At 41.4% G+C, this 19,204-nt stretch overlaps 1 protein-coding gene and 1 long non-coding RNA gene across 3 annotated transcripts in view; one reads left to right on the forward strand and one right to left on the reverse strand.

Moving 5' to 3' along the window:
* Window positions 1–3,752, reverse strand: part of LOC115477450 — a 121,128-nt gene extending 117,376 nt beyond the window's left edge. The window contains exon 1 of the long non-coding RNA XR_003943330.1: window positions 3,667–3,752. This is a non-coding gene — a long non-coding RNA (uncharacterized LOC115477450). The remainder of the gene's footprint in view (window positions 1–3,666) is intronic.
* Window positions 3,693–19,204, forward strand: part of NUDT4 (nudix hydrolase 4) — a 37,719-nt gene continuing 22,207 nt past the window's right edge. The window contains exons 1-2 of one of the 2 annotated variants that reach the window (XM_030214330.1): window positions 3,693–4,266; window positions 15,500–15,610. In XM_030214330.1, the coding sequence (XP_030070190.1) occupies window positions 4,168–4,266; window positions 15,500–15,610 (210 nt within the window). In that variant the 5' untranslated portion in view covers window positions 3,693–4,167. The remainder of the gene's footprint in view (window positions 4,267–15,499; window positions 15,611–19,204) is intronic. The other variant, XM_030214331.1, reaches the window with a different exon arrangement.

The raw sequence follows: 19,204 nt of genomic DNA on the forward strand, positions 1-19,204 counted from the left end.
GAAAGCACAAATGAGAATGTTATAATTTGTTTCTATTGCTCTATGATGTGACTGCACCTCGAATATTGTGTTCAATTCTGGTCACTGCATCTTAAAAAGATATACTGGAATTAGAAAAGATACAGAGAAGGGCAATGAAAATGATACAGGGGTTGGGATGACTTCCCTATGAGGAAAGGCTAAAGTGGCTAGGGCCCTTCAGCTTGGAGAAAGCTGAGGGGAGATATGATAGAGGGCTATAAAATAATGAGTGGAGTGGAACAGGTAAACATGAATCTCTTATTTATTCTTTACAAAAATGTGAGGACTAGGGGGTATGCAATGAAGCTACAAAGTAGTACATTTAAAATGAATTGGATAAAACTTTTTTTCACTCAACATGTAATTAAACTCTGGAATTAATTGCCAGAGAATGTAGTAAAAGCAGTTAGCCTAGCGGGGTTTAAAAAAGGTTTGGAAGGCTTCCTAAAAGAAAATTCCATAGATCATTATTAAAATGGACTTGGGGAAAATCCACTGCTTATTTCTAGGATAAACAGCAGAAAATGTATTGTACTTTTTTGGGATCTTGCCAGGTGCATGTGATCTGGATGGCCACTGTTGGAAACAGGATGCTGGGCTTGATGGACCTTCAGTCTGTCCCAGCATGGCAATACTTATGTACTTAAACATGCCAGCTAGCGCATTGTACGGATGTACATAGAAGAAGTATAATAATAGTATATCTTTTCATAGGTAGAGTACTAATTTGTTATAAATCGTAATCAGTGTGTCATTTGAAGGGGCTGGTTATAGGAACACCCTAGCATGTGTTATATTCATGCAGAGATTTTTTTTCTCCTGGTAATGGGCCACTAAAACATACATCATGTTATGAGAATCAGGTGCACAGCATTCAGAGTTTCTATCTATCCATTTATTTACTTATTTATGACATTTATATCACACATTAAACATGAATTAGGTTAAAACCTGGGAGCATTTAACATTTTATTTCCTGTGGCTACATCAAAAGAAAAAGATGACATGTGGGAACTTGCTCCTTTTGTTTTGTGCGTTGCTACTATTTAAAAGAGATACCTTCATACAGAAGTCCAGAGTCAATCTAAATGTGCCTACACTGTCCAGTTCAGCACACTATTAGCCGCCAAGTTTATTCAAAGTTAATTATGTTCAGTGGAAAATAAATCTGTTGGCTCAGGCTGCCTGCTATGTGAACATTCCATCATTGTTTCATTATTGGTACCATGTATTACATATTATGGGCATTTGCTTTAAACTGATTGTTTTAATTTGTTTATGCAGAACTTATATGCACGTTTTTGCTTTTTAAACTCAAAGGTGAATCCTACGGGTTGTTGAACAATTAGGTATAAACTGTGTTGTTTCTGACTTTACTTGTTTTAGAGTGCTTTGGGTCCTGCTGATCCGTACATCTGCTGTCTAGAATTTTGGAAGATGGAAATTAGAAAATAAAACTTTAATTTTGGAAGTACTCTGTAGAAGTTGTTGTTTACTTTTGCAAAGTGATGGATGCCTGTTCTGGTGTGTGCATGTGATAATCTTGAATAACTGCCTATACTTATAGCTATGATTTCTGAAAATGTGGCATCATTAAAGGACAAACTTTTAAATGCCAAGTTGGGTATATATGCTAATCTCATCTTTGTTAAATATTTCAGACATATCCATCTGTTGGCTTCCATGATATAACTGAATTCTATTATTCTGTCTCACTGTATTTTCAAATGTAAGCCACATTGATCCCAACTTTGCTTGGGATAATGTGTGATATAAACGTGTAAAAAAAAATCCTTTATGCTCCACCTTTTAAGACACTGCCTACCTGCTGGATAGTGATGGCACAAGGAAAGCAAGTTTGGTCCAGTGAAGACTAATGCAAAATAACCATATCATGCCTCTGTGGTTAAGTTCCACTAATAGGTTAAACGATTAACTGGATTTATTGAAAGGATTACATAAACTTTGGATGCATGACTATGGACACAAGCATACACTTATTTTATTCAATATCACAATTCCTCATGAACAGCCACAAAACAACCTTTTTAGGGTGGATAATGTTGGCAATGAGCTCCTTTTATTATCAACCAGATAGAGATAAGAGTTTTCAGTTTTGGCACAGTATAAGTCATCACAAGAACAAAATATAAGAAACTCAATGGTCTACATTAGGGGCTTATAGGCCATTTAGCTATGTTTAAACACAAGAGATCTGTATGAAACAAAATAGTTATTTTTATTTTGACTTATAAAACCACTTGCCCCTGAAACACATTCAAAACAGAATAATTCATTTCTGTATCTAAAAGATAAACTTCTACAAAACAGATGAATCCTGTGCCGAAGGAATGGATCCTCAGGAGCTTAGTCAAGATCGGGAGGCGGGGCTGGTAGTAGGGAGGCGGGGATAGTGCTGGGAAGACTTATACGGTCTGTGCCAGAGCCGGTGGTGGGAAGCGGGACTGGTGGTAGGGAGGCGGGGATAGTGCTGGGAAGACTTATACGGTCTGTGCCAGAGCCAGTGGTGGGAAGCGGGACTGGTGGTTGGGAGGCGGGGATAGTGCTGGGCAGACTTATACGGTCTGTGCCAGAGCCAGTGGTTGGGAGGCGGGGCTGGTGGTTGGGAGGCGAGGATAGAGCTGGGCAGACTTATACGGTCTGTGCCAGAGCCGGTGGTTGGGAGGCGGGGCTGGTGGTTGGGAGGCGGGGATAGTGCTGGGCAGACTTATACGGTCTGTGCTCTGAAGAGGACAGGTACAAATCAAAGTAGGGTATACACAAAAAGTAGCACATATGACTTATCTTGTTGGGCAGACTGGATGGACCGTGCAGGTCTTTTTCTGCCATCATCTACTATGTTACTATGTTACATTCAAAACATAATAATTCATTTCTGTATCTAAAAGATAAACTTCTACAAAACAGATGAAGATGTGATTCCATGTGCCCCAATGAAAGGAGAGTTTAATTCTACTACTTCCTTTTAATTTCAGTACAGTCCAGCTGTTTCCCAAGGCAGATTACAAGAACAGTTAAAATGAACCTATAAGGAAACAGGATATCCTGACTGAAATTTGGCCATCTGTATTATATAGAGCAGTGAAGTAAAATGAGCGCAAACTACAGAGTTTCTAATTGCTGTTTCTACCAATTACAATAATGTTTGAAGCTATTTTGGTGATATTCAATTGTTGTTTCATGATATTTATATCTACATATGGGGAGCTTTCAAATACATTAAAAAGCTGTCCAATAAGTAAAAAAAAAAAACAAAAAAACCCCAAAACAAAAAAAGCTTTTCTCCTCCACTTTTTAAGGCACTGCCTATCCAACTGAAACAGCTTTAGACTTGTTACAGCTGGACCACGCATTGGCAGTGCCTTATATTTTCTAATAATCTTTTGCTTATTGTTTTGGGTGTACTAAAACCGCGGGAAGCTCCGCCTACCGGCTTCAGTTTCTACAAGGGCCCAGATAGGCTCACTTCGTCTCTTGTTTTATCCAACCACCTGCTCTCTCCGGCCAGGTCTGCAGAGAAAGAGAGGAGGAAGAGCGCGCGAGGGGGCGGGCACGAGCAGCAGCCTCCCTCGGGCACGCCCACCTCCCGTGCGCCTGCGCGCTAGAAGTCCCTCTCTCACTCACCTCGTATTCGGTGGAATGCGATGCGAGCCGCTCTTAAATACTCGCGACGCGTCGCTGCCGGGACCAGACAGAGTCGCTGAGGGCGCGCTTAACCGCCCGCCCGGACTAGAAACGGCGACGGCGGCACCACCACAGCAGCTCCAGTCGTCGAAGTAGAGGGGAACGAGTACCTCTCGGATTCCCTCGGTGGGGGGACATCACTGACTGCAGCCGGCGGAGCCCATGGAGAGGCGCGCTCGGCCCTCCTCCTCCTCCTCTCCACGTTTGTGACCCGTGTGACTGCGCCGCGACCCCTCCTCCCCCCCACCCGTCCTCTGCCTCGCACCACCGGCGCGCGGCCGCCGTCGCGGCCGTTGGAAGAGGAATCCGCAGGCGGTGCCGGGCGCGCGCTAGTCCTCGCGGGTGAAGAAGAAGAGGCGGTGGTAGGGGGCGCGGCGCCGGGCACGGGCAGCACCGGTAGCCTAAGGTTTTGGAAAGGGAGGGGGGGGGCGCGGCGCCTCTATGATGAAGTTTAAACCGAACCAGACTCGGACTTACGACCGGGAGGGCTTCAAGAAGCGAGCGGCCTGCCTGTGTTTCAGGAACGAGCTGGAAGATGAGGTGAGCGTGGCTTAAAGGGGGGAGGGGGCGGGGTAAAAGACCCAGGAATTGCTTTAGCTTATGCACAGCCTCTGGGCTCCAATGTGGCTGGAGATACTGGTTGGCATATACAGTTCCCTGGGGGGGGGGGGGGGGGCTTTATGTGCTGGTGAAGCGGACGCGTAGCGTCAGCTGTTGTCACCCCCCCTCCCCTCGGGATTTGTGCTCTGGAGGAGTGGCCTAGTGGTTAGAGCGGTGGACTTTGGTCCTGGAGAACGGGGTTCGAATCCCACTGCGGGCACAGTCACTTAACCCTCCATTAAGACCACCTCCTATAATTACCCTAATCCCTTCACAATACTAACTGTACCTGACATGCTGGAATAACTACGTTAACAATACTAGTACTTAACATTTCTAAAGCGCTACTAGGGTTACGCAGCGCTGTACAGTTTAACAAAGAAGGACGGTCCCTGAGGACGAAATGTCAAGTTGGGGCAGTCTAGATTTCCTGAATAGAGGTGTTAGTGGTTAGGTGCCGAAGGCGACATTGAAGAGGTGGGCTTTGAGCAAGGATTTGAAGATGGGCAGGGAGGGGGCCTGGTATGCTGGAATAACAATACTATGTAAGCCACATTGAGCCTGCAAGTAGGTGGGAACATGTGGGATACAAATGCAATAAATAAATATAAAATGTAAGCCGCATTGAACCTGCTAAGAGCAGGGTACAAAAAAGATGAAGTTAAATCCCCCCCCCCCCTCCTTTCTGGGCTGTAGCGCGCACTCGGCAATTACGCCGACTCCGTGGCCCCTTGCTTTAGGGTGGTCAACTTTCAGAGGCTATTTTGAGGGGAGGGTTTTGAGCGTGTGAGGTCTGGAAGGAGGGAATATAGAGCAGACGGTTGCACTGAAACAGATTCCTGTGGATCTTTTTTTTTTTAATTATATATTTTGTTTTCTAAGGCAGAGTAAGGCGTTTTTTTTTTTTTTTAATACGGTGACGACTGCTGCCAAATGTAAGGTAATTGATTTCTGTAGCTGAAAACTAGTATTTATTCTTAACACGCTTTATACACTAAAGCAGGAGATAATGAATTTGAAGTGGGTAATGGAAGCGCTTGGGAAAATGGAGCCATTCTTAATTGAAGGCCTTTTTTAAAAGATAATATTTAAGATCTTTCACTCACATTTTCCCAGGATTATAAGTAATGGTCTGATTTTTCCAGAGCTGTGTTTCGTACTGATTTTTGACTAATGACTGCTCTGTCAACCGCAAGAGTCTGTTTGCTATTTAGAAGAATGCAGGAGAAATCAACTTAGCTTACTTTTTTTTTTTCTTCCCCCTCCATGATAAAAATTCTGACTTTAAAAACTATAAATGCTAAAACTTAACACAAGAGCCATCACAGATACGTTTAGTTTTGATTTAGCTGTCATCAGATTGGGAAAGTCATCTGTGAAAGTGACAAACTTGAGATACTTAGTTAAATTTTAGCATTTTCGATATTATGATTGTTTTTACCTTTTTGGAAGATTTGTGTGTCTTCATGTATGATGTTATTCATGAGACTTTGCTGGAAAAATAGACTTGTTTAGAAACTACTGCTATATGTAACTGGAACTGTATTTGCCACTCCCAGAATCGATGGTTATTGTGAATATATGCAAACTGTACAGTTGTGTTAGTACTTTACTGAAAACCAGCTTTACTTATATTAGTAGTTTACTGTTTTAAAATGTGGCATCTTCTGTTTACTAGCTGACAAAAATTCTTTATCTGTAAGATTACAGGATAATGTTAATGCTGTAGTCTGCTGCTTGAATTCTCACTTTGTGTTATGTTTGATGGGATATCAGATTTATTTGAAATTTCTTCTGGAGGTGTGATGGAAAGTTTTGCTCTGCCTTTATTAAATTTAATCATACTAAGGGACAGATGCATAAAGGCCCCCACTTTGAGCCTTTACACGTTTCTCATTTTTACTTCATTTATTCTCAAGTTGGTATTAAGGTTAACTGTCATTACCTTGTGAGTGAGGGTTGATTGCCCCAGTGAGCTTATAAGTTTTGGTTGACAATGAACTTGAGTATTAGTATCTAATTCAGTGTTTGTTTTAAGTATGGACATATTTCTGGTTATCTTTTGCCAAAGGCCATTGAAAAAAAGCAGTGACTGTCGGGGTGGGGTGTACGTATATGTATATATAGTTTTTCAGAATTTTGATAGGCTGGACTTCAGCCACTTTGGCCTTTGTCCAGGCTGTAGTGTTTGAGGAGGCTCTTGTGATCTTGCACAGGGATGAATCTCCTTTTGCAGTTATGCTTGGTTTTATCCAGCACTTAGATTTACTGGATCACCCTGTCAATATTACTTACATTTTTCTCCTCCAACAGAATATAAAGTCATCTGTTTGTTCGAGCCATTTTTGTGCAAATGAGTTTGTTGTCCATTCTAGATAGTTGAGAACAAGTAATTCACAAGTCCACCAACCATTGTTTTGAAGACTTAACTCGCCCCAATTTGCACAAGAATTCTAAAGATTGGTATCTTAGAGCAGCTAAGGTGGACATCAATATCAGAAGCTTAGAATTCTGTGGTTATCACTGTTAATTTAGGGGCCTTTTACAAAGGTTTGCTGAAAAATGGCCTGCAGTAGTGTAGACGCGTGTGTTGGGTATGTGCAGAATCATTTTTCAGTGCGCCTGTAAAAAATGCCTTTTAAAAAATTTTTTGACAAAAATGGATGTGCGGCAAAATGAAAATTGCCACGCATCCATTTTGGGTCTGAGATCTTACTTCCAGCCATTGACCTAGCTGTAAGGTCTCGAGCGGTAACCGGGTGGTAATGGTCTACATGCGTAAAATACTGATTACAGCTCGCGCGCCACAAAATAAAAATATTTTCTGACACGCGTAGTGGACGCACGTCTAAAATGAAATTACCGCAAGGGCCACATAGTAGCCGGCGGTAACTCAACATTGACGTGCATTGGGTGCGCGTAGGCGCCTACATGGCTTAGTAAAAGGGCCACCTAGTGAGGGAGTAAGGCTAGACTCACATTATTGATATGTTTGTTTATTTTTGTAGTTTATGTTTTTACTATGTGAAAGCATGAATTAACAATTTTAAGGGTTTTTTTTTTCTTTATGGGTTTTTTTTTGTTTGTTTTTGTTTTTTAATTATATGCCTTCCTCTTGTTTTGTTGGAGGCAAAAACTAACTAGATTCAAGAAAGTGTGGATTAAGCATACATGATCCTTTTAATTTCAAGGAAGAGAGAATAAAGCCGTAGCTTAGTGAGGCATCGGAAGAACTGGGTTTACTAGATAGCTCCTGCTAGATTCTTCTTGAAACCCGATGTTGATTGAGTTGGTCTCATGTTTTAAATAAAACAAAAAGCGATATCTATCATTGAATTTCCTGGTAAGTATGTAACTGAACATGTTTTATTAAAGCAGTTGACTGGATGTCTGCTGGCCATCTAGATAAAACTGAACTAACATAACATAGTAGATGACGGCAGAAAAAGACCTGCATGGTCCATCCAGTCTGCTCAACAAGATAAACTGATTTGTTCATCAGTATTTCCTTTAAAGAGTATTTCAGTTGGACATAAAATATTCCTGTACTAATTCAAATAAGAGTGTAGAGTCCAAAAATGCACATTGATGCATCCACATATGAAAATAAAAACTTAATGTAATTAAGCATTTAAGACTTGTACAGTCACTGGTTCTCTCACAACTTGTAATACATAGTAACATAGTAAATGACGGCAGATAAAGACCTGTACGGTCCATCCAGTCTGCCCAACAAATACATTATATTACACATCATTGTTATATTCTGCAAAAGCCTATGCAGTTCCATGCAGAGCACAAAAGAAAGAAAACTGAAACATTTGGAAAGTACAATCTTAGTTTGTTTGTTTTTTTTTTTTAACTCGCATAGTTGTCAAATAGGGAAGCTTTCAGCTGTTTCCTAAACTTTGAATATTCCCTAAAAGCAAAAACAGGTCCTTCAAGCTGCTTGATAGGACAGTGACAGTCAAATGTCTAATACTTTTAACCAGTTTAACTGAAGAAGACTTTAAAACTGTCCTCTAATTGTCTTTCTAACAAGGAGAAATAATCTGTTAAATAAGGCATAGTTACATTAAGGGAGCAAAAGACAGTAGAACACAGCTTTAAAATGAGATCTTGCCTTCATAGGTAGCCAGGGAAGCTTATGGAAATAAGATAAAATATAATTGTTTTTTCATTGAGAAAATAATTTGTACAACAAGATTTTGAAGTCTGCAACTTTCTCAGCATTTCATTCATGCAGCCAACATTACAATAATCTAATTTAGATAACAAAGTTTGCACTATTAAGCTAAAACAAGATGTTTCAAAATGAATAGCTCTTAATTTCTTTAACAAACCAAAGGAGCTCTTAACCACTTTAAAACTGAATCCAGATAAAAACATTGCCCACTGTTCATCAATATTAAGATAATTCCCTATTCCACATCTCATCATATCCCCTAGGAGACGGCATCAGAATAGTAATATCTGCATATATATATCTTCAACTTATCAAGTGCCCTAGCCAGATGCTGCAACAACAAATTAAATAGAGCAGGGGAAAGAGGAGGCCTGCAGTACTCCACAAAAGGTCTCCAACAAGGACCCTTTTATTTTCACCCTATAACTGCGGCTTATGAGGAAACCTCTAAACCAAACTTATCCAACATAAAATCTCATGGCCTACCAAATCAAAGGCACTTAAGTCAAATTGAATAACAGCTTTGCACCTTTGACGCAGCATTTGCTTTCCCTGTTCCGTTAAAGCCCCCAGCAGTTTTCATGCTGTAAACCTGACGGGTGCAATAAATCATACTTTATCTATGTATGACCAGCTGATTCATAACTCAGCCCTCCATTATTTTTATTAACAATGGTATTGACGTGACAGGCCTATAATTTGCTATGTCTTGCATGTCACCTTTGACATTTTTGAGTATCTATGTTCAGGAAAAATACCCTTCAGCAGAAGGTAATTTAGCCAATCAGTAATAGAAGCCACAAATATAGGGGAATGACATCTCATCAGCCACATTGGACAGGCATCAAAACTCCAAGTAAATTTTGGATAATTTTAATAATCACCTAGATTCATTCATTTCAATCTACTCCAATCTATTCCAAATTCTAATCCACTGTAATTCTAATCCACTGTAAAGTTAGAATATTTCTAAAATCGATAATATCGCAGATGAACACTGAGCTCTTAACACTTCAACCTTGTGTCTAAAAAGTAGAGCTAACTCGTCTGCAGATGGAGACTGTCTACAGTTGCCTTCAAATAAATGGTCAACCTTGGTCAACTTAGCAGGATAAATAACATCTTCCCATCTAATTTATCCTCTCCAATTAGAGTAATACTCCTTTCTTTTCAGAGAGATGGTATACTTTTATTAATCACCTGTCTCCAATTTCTCTTATCTGTTGAATGTTTTTCTCCATAATCTGTCTAGTCTTCAGTTCTTTTTCAGTACTGTCTTTGTTTCCTGTTACCAGCCTCCTTCCATTGAATAATAAAATCTATTAAAAAATGATCAGGTTAAGAAACCGAATAACTTGAGCTGAAAATTACAATCCTGAGAGGAGAGTTAATACTAAAAAATTTAATTGATGATCCTTCATGTATACCAGAAATTAAAGCATATTCAAAACCAAACCAGTCTAAATTTTTCTAAAAATTCAATCGTTCTAGGATCCTTATCTAAATGTGTAAGTTAATATCACCAAGTATTAAAATGGTGCTAAAATCCACTTTTTTCTTGGGATAACATTAAACATCTTGTTCAAATAAATATCTCCCTGGTGGACAATAAACCAAAATACAATACCTATTTCCCATAAAAGAATAGGTAATCTCCAATCAGAGGAACTAATGAGTTCTTTAATTTTAAATTAAGAAATGACTTTAAAAAAAAAAAACCCTCTTCCCCCCCCCCCCCCCCCCCCCCCCCATGTTCTTGGAATGGCCTAATGATTAGTGCAGCGGGTTGCAGACCTGGGGAACTGGATTTGATTCTTGCTGCTGCTTAATGGTCAGCAGTGGGTTGAGATCCTGTGGAACTAGGTTCAATTCCCTCTGCAGCGCCATGTGACCCTGGGCAAGTCACTTAGCCCTCTGTTGCTCCAGGTACAATATAATACTAGATTGTGAGCTCATTAGGGACAGTACCAGTACCCGAAAACTAGTAAACTGCTTAGGTCTAGGCGATACATAATACTGAAAATAAATCTGGGGGCCATATATCAATTGGCCTAGGGTCATCAGTAGAAGTCATCCAAGATTTAGTTAAAAATAACACCCCAACCTGATTTTCTATTGACAAATCTTTCACTGTTACCATGTTATTTAGGACTGATTTACTATTAGTATATAAACAAGAAATGGAGTATAAAATACATTTTTAATATCCTTTTTGCTGAATTATCTTAAGATTACTTCTATCATAACATTTTTAATCTTTTTTTCCTTACCCTCCCTAAACTTTCTAGAATTTCTCCCAAATTTCCTGCTGCATAACGAGTGAATAATCCATTACATTTGCATTGTTAATAACCCTCCCTGAATAACCTCTATGCAATGAATGTGATATAAACTGGAGTCAGATATCTAATAGCTCTATTTTTTTTTCTGCCCAACTTCTTCCCCCCCCCCCCCACACTACTAATCAATAAGTTTAGTAGTAGAAGCACCAAATAATTCATTTTAAGTGATCTACTATTAGCCAAAAACAAAGATAATTTAAGGTACCAGATTACTAGTCACTGCACCAGTCGTCGTGCTAAGGAGCGTGCCTTCAGTGACACGTTGAATACAGATTACTAGTCACTGCGCCAGTCACCACACTGAATGCGCCTTCGGCAACACACCAACTACAGTATAAACAGTATGTTGATATTGTATTCGAAAAGCATCTTCTGAAAGCTGTGCAGGTTCTCAGAATAAAGCAGCTTGGACTTTTTTTTTTTTTTCATCATTTTAAACCCACTGATATCGATAACTGTGATCATCTCGCCAGGCTAAGCACTTTTACATTGGTTGTAAGTAGCATGACGCATCAGATTCAATCTTGACTTTGATCTATAAGACATAAAGAAGTGAAGCATTTTAAATAAGCACTGAATAATTATAGAAGCCTATCTGTGCCTTTTTGGAGGATGCCTGTGTGCTACAGATACTGTCTTGTGTTAGTCAGCCATGTCTAGTAAACTAGCAGGTGGTGGCTGTATGGAATGGAATTTCTGCTGGTTGGTTCAGAGAAAGATAGTGATTTTCAGTAAGCAATTGAATTTTCTTCCATAAAGCATTTTTCTTTGCCGATGGAACTTGTGTGCTATGGGAGGTGTGCATGTGGGCTGTATCCATTACAGGACCAATTCATCTTTTTTGTATTCGTTAATAGTAGATGATCATTTGGTGTTTCTACTGCTAGGCTTATTGATTAGTAGGAGGGGGGATTTGGACAGAAAGAAATGGCAGAGCTAATAGATTCCTGATTCCAGTTTATAGCACATATTCATTGCATACTGGCTATTCAGGGAGTAAGAACAAAAACAATGTGATGGGTAAAGTAAGGTTCATGTGTAAATCGTACAGCGGAAGAGTTATATTATGTCCATTACATGATTCGATTTCGTTGTGTAGCAGAGTTCAGGCATTTAAGGTGGATTGGTAGGGTATGCCTTTTTGAACAGGTAAATTTTTTTTTTTTTTAGTGGTTTCCGGAAGGTTATGTGGTTGTACGTTGTTTTCACGGTTTTTGGTAATGTGTTCCACAGTTGTGTACTTATGTAGGAAAAACTGGATGCATAAGTTGATTTGTATTTGAGTCCTTTGCAGTTTGGGTAGTGGAGATTTAGATCTGTTCGTGGTGATCCGGATATGTTTCTGATTGGTAGGTCTATGAGGTCTGTCATGTGTCCCAGGGCATCGCCGTAGATGATTTTATGAACCAGGGTGTAGATTTTGAAAGCAATACGTTCTTTGATTGGGAGCCAGTGCAGTTTTTCACGGATGGGTTTTGTGCTTTCAAATCGCGTTTTTCCAAATATAAGCCAGGTTTGCCGAGTTTTGGGTGGTCTGAAGTTTCTTTATGATTTGTTCTTTGTATCCCGCATACATTTCGTTGCAGTAGTCTACATGGCTTAGTATCATTGATTGTATCAGGTTACAAAATGTTTCCCTCGGGAAGAATGGTTTCACGCATTGAGTTTCCACATTGCGTGGAACATTTTCTTTCTTGTGGATTTCACTTGGCTTTCTAGTGTGAGGTTATGGTCTAACACCGAGGATTTTCAGTCTGTCTGAGATAGGGAGGGTGTAATTTTGGGGTGTTTATATTTATGGGGTTGTCTGCATTGTATTGGGATGAGAGAATGTCTGTTTTTTTTCTGTATTGAGTTTTAGTTGAAATGCATTTGCCCATGAGTCCATGATGTTCAAGCTGAGTTTGATTTCGTTGGTGATTTCTGTCAGATCATGTTTGTAAGGGATGTATATTGACATCATCTGTATAGATGAAAGGGTTTAATCCTTGGTTGGATAAGGATTTGGCTAGTGAGGTCATCATTAGGTTGAAGAGGATCGGTGATAGTGGTGATCCTTGAAGTACTCTACAGTCTGCTTTCCACGGTGATGATATGTTTGAGTTTGATTTTACTTGATATGTTCTAGTGGTTAGGAAACCCTTGATCCAGCTAAGTATGCTTCCACCAATCCCAAACTTATCTAGTAGTCTTATTAATATATTGTGGTTTACCATGTTGAATGTGCTAGACATGTCAAATTGGAGGAGAAGGATGCTTTGCCTATTGCTATTTCCTGCTTAAATTTGGCTAGGAGAGTGAGTAGTACTGTTTCTGTGCTGTGGAGGGGGCGAAAACCTGAATGTGATTCATGTAGTATTGAGAATTTGTTTATGTAATCTGTAAGTTGTTTGGCTACCATGCTTTCCATCAGTTTGACAACGGGATGGATGCTACTGGACGGTAGTTAATGATTTCATTTGCTTTTTCTTGGTGTCTTTTGGTATCTGGATGAGTAGTATGCCATTTTCCTTAGGGAAGAGACCTTGTTGTAGAATGTAATTTAGGTGGGATGTGAGGTCTACTATGAAGCGGTCGGGGCAGATTTCATTAGGTAGTTGGGGCAGGTATCTAGTTTACAGTGAGTGTTGGAGAACAAGCGGATTGCCCCTGCAACTGTATCGACAGTGAGGAGGGCAAAATTTAACCAGGTTCGGTCAGCCGGGTATTCTCCAGTGGTTGAGTCCAACTCATTAAGGAAGTTTTCGATGTCAGTGTTGTCCTGAGGTAGCATATTGCATAGGTTTACAATTTTTTTCATTGAAACACTTAGCGAGTTTGTCTGCAGATGGGATGTCTGTATTTGATGTAGTGACCAGGTTGGTGTCTAGGAGAGTTTGTTCACGAGTTGGTATAGTTCTTCGTGTCTTTGTGATCTGTCCCTATTTTGGTTTTATAGTATGATCTTTTGATCTGTCTTATAGCGTATTTGTACTTTCTTAGTGACTTGTTGAAAGTTTGTGTGAGTTGTGATCAAATGTGTGCCCTTTGATGTGGGTTGCTTGGGTTTGTGGCCATGTGAGATCCCATAGTTGGAGGAATTCCTTACATTCTCGTGCGTTGGTTGAGCTTGGGTCTTCTAGGTGAAGGTTGATGTTAGTTGATGTTTCCTATTACTAGTACATGGAGTTGGTTACACTTGTGTTTGAAGTTAGTCTGTATTTCCTTCCAGTTACCTGCAGGTCTGTAAAACAGGACACAAGTCAAATACTCTCGAAGGGTTTTGTTGTGGATTCTGATTGAGGCCATTTCAAGTTGGTGTCATGGACTCGGCAGTAGTTTTGGTGTTAAAGTGAGATTGATAGATTAGTGCTATGCCTCCGCCTCTCTCTTCCTTTCTGGTCCAATGTGTGATTTTGTATCCTGGAGGGCATAGGCCAAGGATTATGGGATCCTTTTGGTCATGTATCCAGGTTTCATTGATGAAGAGTAGGTCGAGGTTTTCTGCCATGATCCAGTCTTAGTATTTCTGTTTTGTTTATGTGGATCTGGCGTTGATGTAACTCACTTGAGTTGATCCACAATGTAAAGGCAGACATGTGACTTTTTCAGGTTTTCAGAGTGATTATGGGAGGAGGGGCTCGCAGGAAAGGGTAAAGTGGGCAATTTTGGTGGTGTGTGGAGAGGGGTTCAAGAACCTAGATTTCAGAATTGCTGGAATGCTTTCAATAAAACACTATTTAGAGGGAAGGCATGATGTTTTAGTTGTAGTGAATGACTTAAAACACGGCTTCCTAGAATGTCAGTTCTATTTATTCCTATATTTTCAGCAAGTGGAAGACATCAAAGTGTTATCAGTGTTAAAGCTAAACTAAAATGTATGCCGTAATGCATCATTTAAATGTAACGTTTGGATTTAGCTCTCACTTTTTTTCTGTAGTAGTAGTAGCTCAAGGTAAGTTTATTTTTTTATATATATATATTCAGGTACTCTAGGTATTTCCATGTCTCTGACAATTTAAATAACAAAATGTATTTGACCAAATAAAAGAAGTGATGTGAAATTGGAGATTGTGTCTATTTCAGTAGGATTTAGCAAAGTAGAGCCCCAGATTACTTATATTTGATTTTTTAAATCACTTCGGCCAAATACGAATAATGTATTTGGGGCCTAACCAAATATGAATATTTAATACATCCCTAGCTGTTGGCACAGTGCTCTAACCGTTAGGCGGCTACTCCATGCTGTTCTGAAATGTAGGAGTCTGCCCCTTGGAGCTCCTTTCTTATCTGTAGTTGCTCAATTTCCAGAAGTGGTCTTAGCTTTTCAACTTGTAGTTCTGTTTTTATGTTGTGTTGCAGAGGTATGCTGAAATCTGATTTTGGCACAAATTTACAGGGCTCCTGTGCTAACCTGGAGGTAACTAGGCAGTGATTACTGCCGGATAAACACCGGCACTACAAAAAATATTTTTGTAGTGCCAGAAATGGTGGTCATTGGGGTTGGAACTATCACCAAGTTGCTGTAGTAGCCCGGCGATACTTCTGGTTTAGCGAGTGTTAATCCCATGTTGGGCTTACTGCCACTTAGTAAAAGACCCCCTAAATACCCTAGTTCATGTACCTTGTTAAGTAATTTTTGGTTTAAAAATTTTTTTTCTTTCAGGTCCTATTAGTAAGTAGCAGTCGGTATCCAGATCAGTGGATCGTACCAGGGGGAGGACTGGAACCAGAGGAGGAACCAGGGGGTGCTGCAATGCGAGAGGTGTATGAGGAGGTGTGTATTAAAACTATGGCTACTCTACATAACATGAGCACCTCTTACTGTAATGATGGAGGGAGGGGAGAGAAAATATTCTGGGCTTTACTGTTAGAATGCAGAACACTAAAAACATGCACGTATGTTCTCCCAGCTTATCATTTTGCTTAATTTCAGTTCTGAGTAAAATGTGTTCTTTAAGGTCCAAGATGGCGTCGTGAATTGCTACACCGGACGCCCTCAGATTCACTCCGTAATTCGAGCTGGGGAGGATGCCAGAACCCCATTGAGAAATGGGGAAGAGGAGAGGAAAAGTAAGGGGGCTTCCCTCAAACCCTTCTGGGACTCACCCTTCACAGCAGTCGACACTGGAACGATTCGGAGTGACGACCGGACCTGTTTTGACCTCTTCCCCTGCTATCGGTGCTGACCTGGTTGAGTCAGCCAGCAGTGTAGATGGGGTTTCTCGGAGCCCCGTCAAATGTGCGGCTCCCCCACAGCCAGGTGGAGGAGGCATGGTATTAGAGCCTGCTGTTCGGCTCTCAGAAGAAGAGGAGCCGACTGAGCAGGAGGGGAACCTGACTATGTCTGGTACAGAGGTGGAGAGGTCTGGTAGGACAACAATTTTCTAATTTTTCTACTATGATAGTTAATAACGACCCAGATCCTCAAAACCCCCCCTCCTGACTTTACATTGGCCTTAACAAGTAAACCAGCCGTGGTGACAATGGAGTCACTCTGGGATCTAACATTCAACCTGCATTCTTCTTTGCAAACTCCGATTTCAAAAAATACATTGGAAATTAATTTTGTCTGAGTCAGTCCTGACCCAGGAACGAATAAACACTCAACAGTACTCTGAAGTTAAACAGATTGGGGAAAAGCTTTGTAAATTGGAAAATTTAAGTCACGTCTCAATTAAGGAAAAGAACTTACCTTGCGTATGATAGAATATCTAGAAAACCAATCAAGGAAACTTAATTTGGGACTAACTAATTTTCCAAGATCTCCGTTGATATCACCTGTGAATATGGTTAAAAGATGTATGGTTGCGGTCCTGGGGATGTCGAGTGAATCACTGCCTCCCTGTTGTTCGTGTATATTATCTTCAGAATGTAAAATCTGGAAATTAAATAGATTTACCTCAAATGGGAGATGGTATGAACTTAACATCCTTTTTGGAATCGTTAATAGAAGTTATTACTCAAGAAGTACTGCTGTAGTGACTTTTGCCCTGGAGATGGATAGGGATGCTGTTATGAGACTATTCTTCAGACATTTGGACTCGCTGTTCTTTGGTGCTAACCGGACCTCTGGAAGACTGAGGTTGGGTTGCAGATCCCGACGAACGCTTTTCATTCCGAAAGGAAGACTTCTGCTGAAATCTAGGATGCTGAAAGGAACTACGACCAGGCCTGTACCGGCAGACGTCGCGATACCTAGAAGAGCTAGGTTTAGAATTAACTCTGGGCTTGTCTTCTGGAAGGTGCTGGGACTTCGAGTCTCCAAAATCTTTTCAAGATCCTCGCCAAAAAGTAACTTCCCTCTAAAGGGAAGACTCGTAAGACGCTGCTTGGAAGCCATGTCAGCCAACCAATGACACATCCAAAGCAGACGCCGAGCCCACACTGCCCTCTCTCATAGGGGGTCGGCTGACTCTCTTTTACGAAGAGTGGGCCAAGATTACTTCAGACCAGTGGGTCTTAGATCTCATCAGAGAAGTATACAAGCTAGAATTTGCACTACCTGTCGGAGAATCATTTTTGGAATCTCATTGTGCCATGGTATCCAGAAGACAGGCAGTGCTAGCTTTGTTAAATTTGTTGCTGGATCTCAGGGCGGTGGTTCCGGTTCCTCAGGCCGAGTTGTGCACTGGCTGTTGTTCAGTTTACTTTGTGGTTCCTCGCAACCTGGGAGATTTCTTCAGGCCTGTTCTCGATCTCAAGAAAGTAAACGAGTGTCTCCAGGTTCGTCACTTCTGCATGGCGACACTGCGATTGGAGATAGCGTCTGTGCAGCCCGGGCAGTTTCTCACTGCCTTGGATTTGACAGAGGCGTAGTTGCACATTCCCATTTGGCCACCTCATCAGAAATATCTTCGGTTTGCCATTTTAGGCCTTCAGTTTCAGGCTCTCCCCTTTGGCCTAGCTACGGCGCTATGCACTTTTTCCAAAGTAATGGTAGTCGCTGTGGCCTTCCTTTGAAAAGAGGGGATCAGAGTTCATCTGTATCTCGAAGATTGGTTGATCCAAGCAGATTTGAAAATGAACAGTCGAGCTGCCACCTCTCGAGTCCTGGATTTTCTTCAATCCCTCAGGTGGTCAATCATTCCAGACGTCGACTTCTTCCCTCCCAGTCTCTGGAATATCTAGGGGTGCTCATCGATAATGGCCCAGGGTCGTGTCTTCTTACCAGAAAGCAGGAGGCTCAAGCTTTGTTCACAGATTTGTTACATTCCCCTTGACCTCGAGCCTGGGATTATGTGCAGGTTCTGGGATCTATGATGGCCACTCTGGAAGTGGTTCCATAGGTGAGGGCACATATGCGACCACTCCAGCGTGCATTATTGAGTCTCTGGTCTCAAGTTTCCCAGGATTATCAATGTTTCCTGCCGTGGCTTCCTATCGTGAGAGACAACATTACTCATGGAGGGGAATGCCCTTGGCGTCTCAGTGGGTGATGGTAGTCGCGGATGCCAGCCTTCCGGGGTGGAGAGCTCACTGTCTCCACTGGGTGGCACAGGGACATTGGTCAGAGAAGGAGAAAAAGTGGCCCATCAACAGACTAGCGTTGAGAGCAGTGATGCTGGCCATCAGGACCTTTCAAGATGTTCTGTAAGGTCAGGCGGTTCGACAACACCTCTGCGGTGGCTTACATCAACCATCAAAGAGGTACTCAGAATGCAGCATTGGCCTTGGAGGCGTCCGGACTGCTGAAGTGGGCGGAGGATCATCTATGTCTGTTGGCGGTTTACATTGAGTGTCAGTCCAGTGTTCAAGCCGACTTTCTCAGCCATCATCTCCTGGATTCAGCGGAATGGGAGCTGGCGGCAGAAGTCTCTTGTCTGATATGTCGATAGTGTGGCACGCTGGTGATGGACCTGATGGTGACCAAGCAAAACACCAAAGTTCCCAATTTTGAATTTACCTATTTTCTTCTGCCGGACAGCATTGGATGCTTTTTTGCGGCCTTGGCCAACAGTGGGTCTTTTCTACGTTTTTCCTCCTTGGCCCCTAATCGGATGTCTGTTGCATCGGATCAGGCTTCATCAGGGTCGTGTAGTGTTAGTAGCTCCAAACTGGCCATGCCAGCTGTGGTATGTGACTCTTATTCAATTTCTAGTGGAGCTGCCGTTCTGGCTCCCGGTCTTGCCCGGACTTCTACATCAAGGTCCGGTACAGATGGAGGACTCCTTCCGAAAGGCTATGATGATTCGGTCATCGCCACTTTAGTTCGGGCTCGCAAACGTTCCAGCACTACTGCTCATTCCAGGGTGTGGTGTGCCGAATGTGCTTGATCTCCTCTTTCTGCATCGGTTTCCCGGATCCTGAGTTTTCTGCAGGATGGTTTACAGAAGGGATTGTCTTACAACTCTCTTCGAGTTCAGGTTGC

This window comes from Microcaecilia unicolor, chromosome 9, assembly GCF_901765095.1.
Source record: "Microcaecilia unicolor chromosome 9, aMicUni1.1, whole genome shotgun sequence".
Lineage (NCBI taxonomy): Eukaryota > Metazoa > Chordata > Amphibia > Gymnophiona > Siphonopidae > Microcaecilia > Microcaecilia unicolor.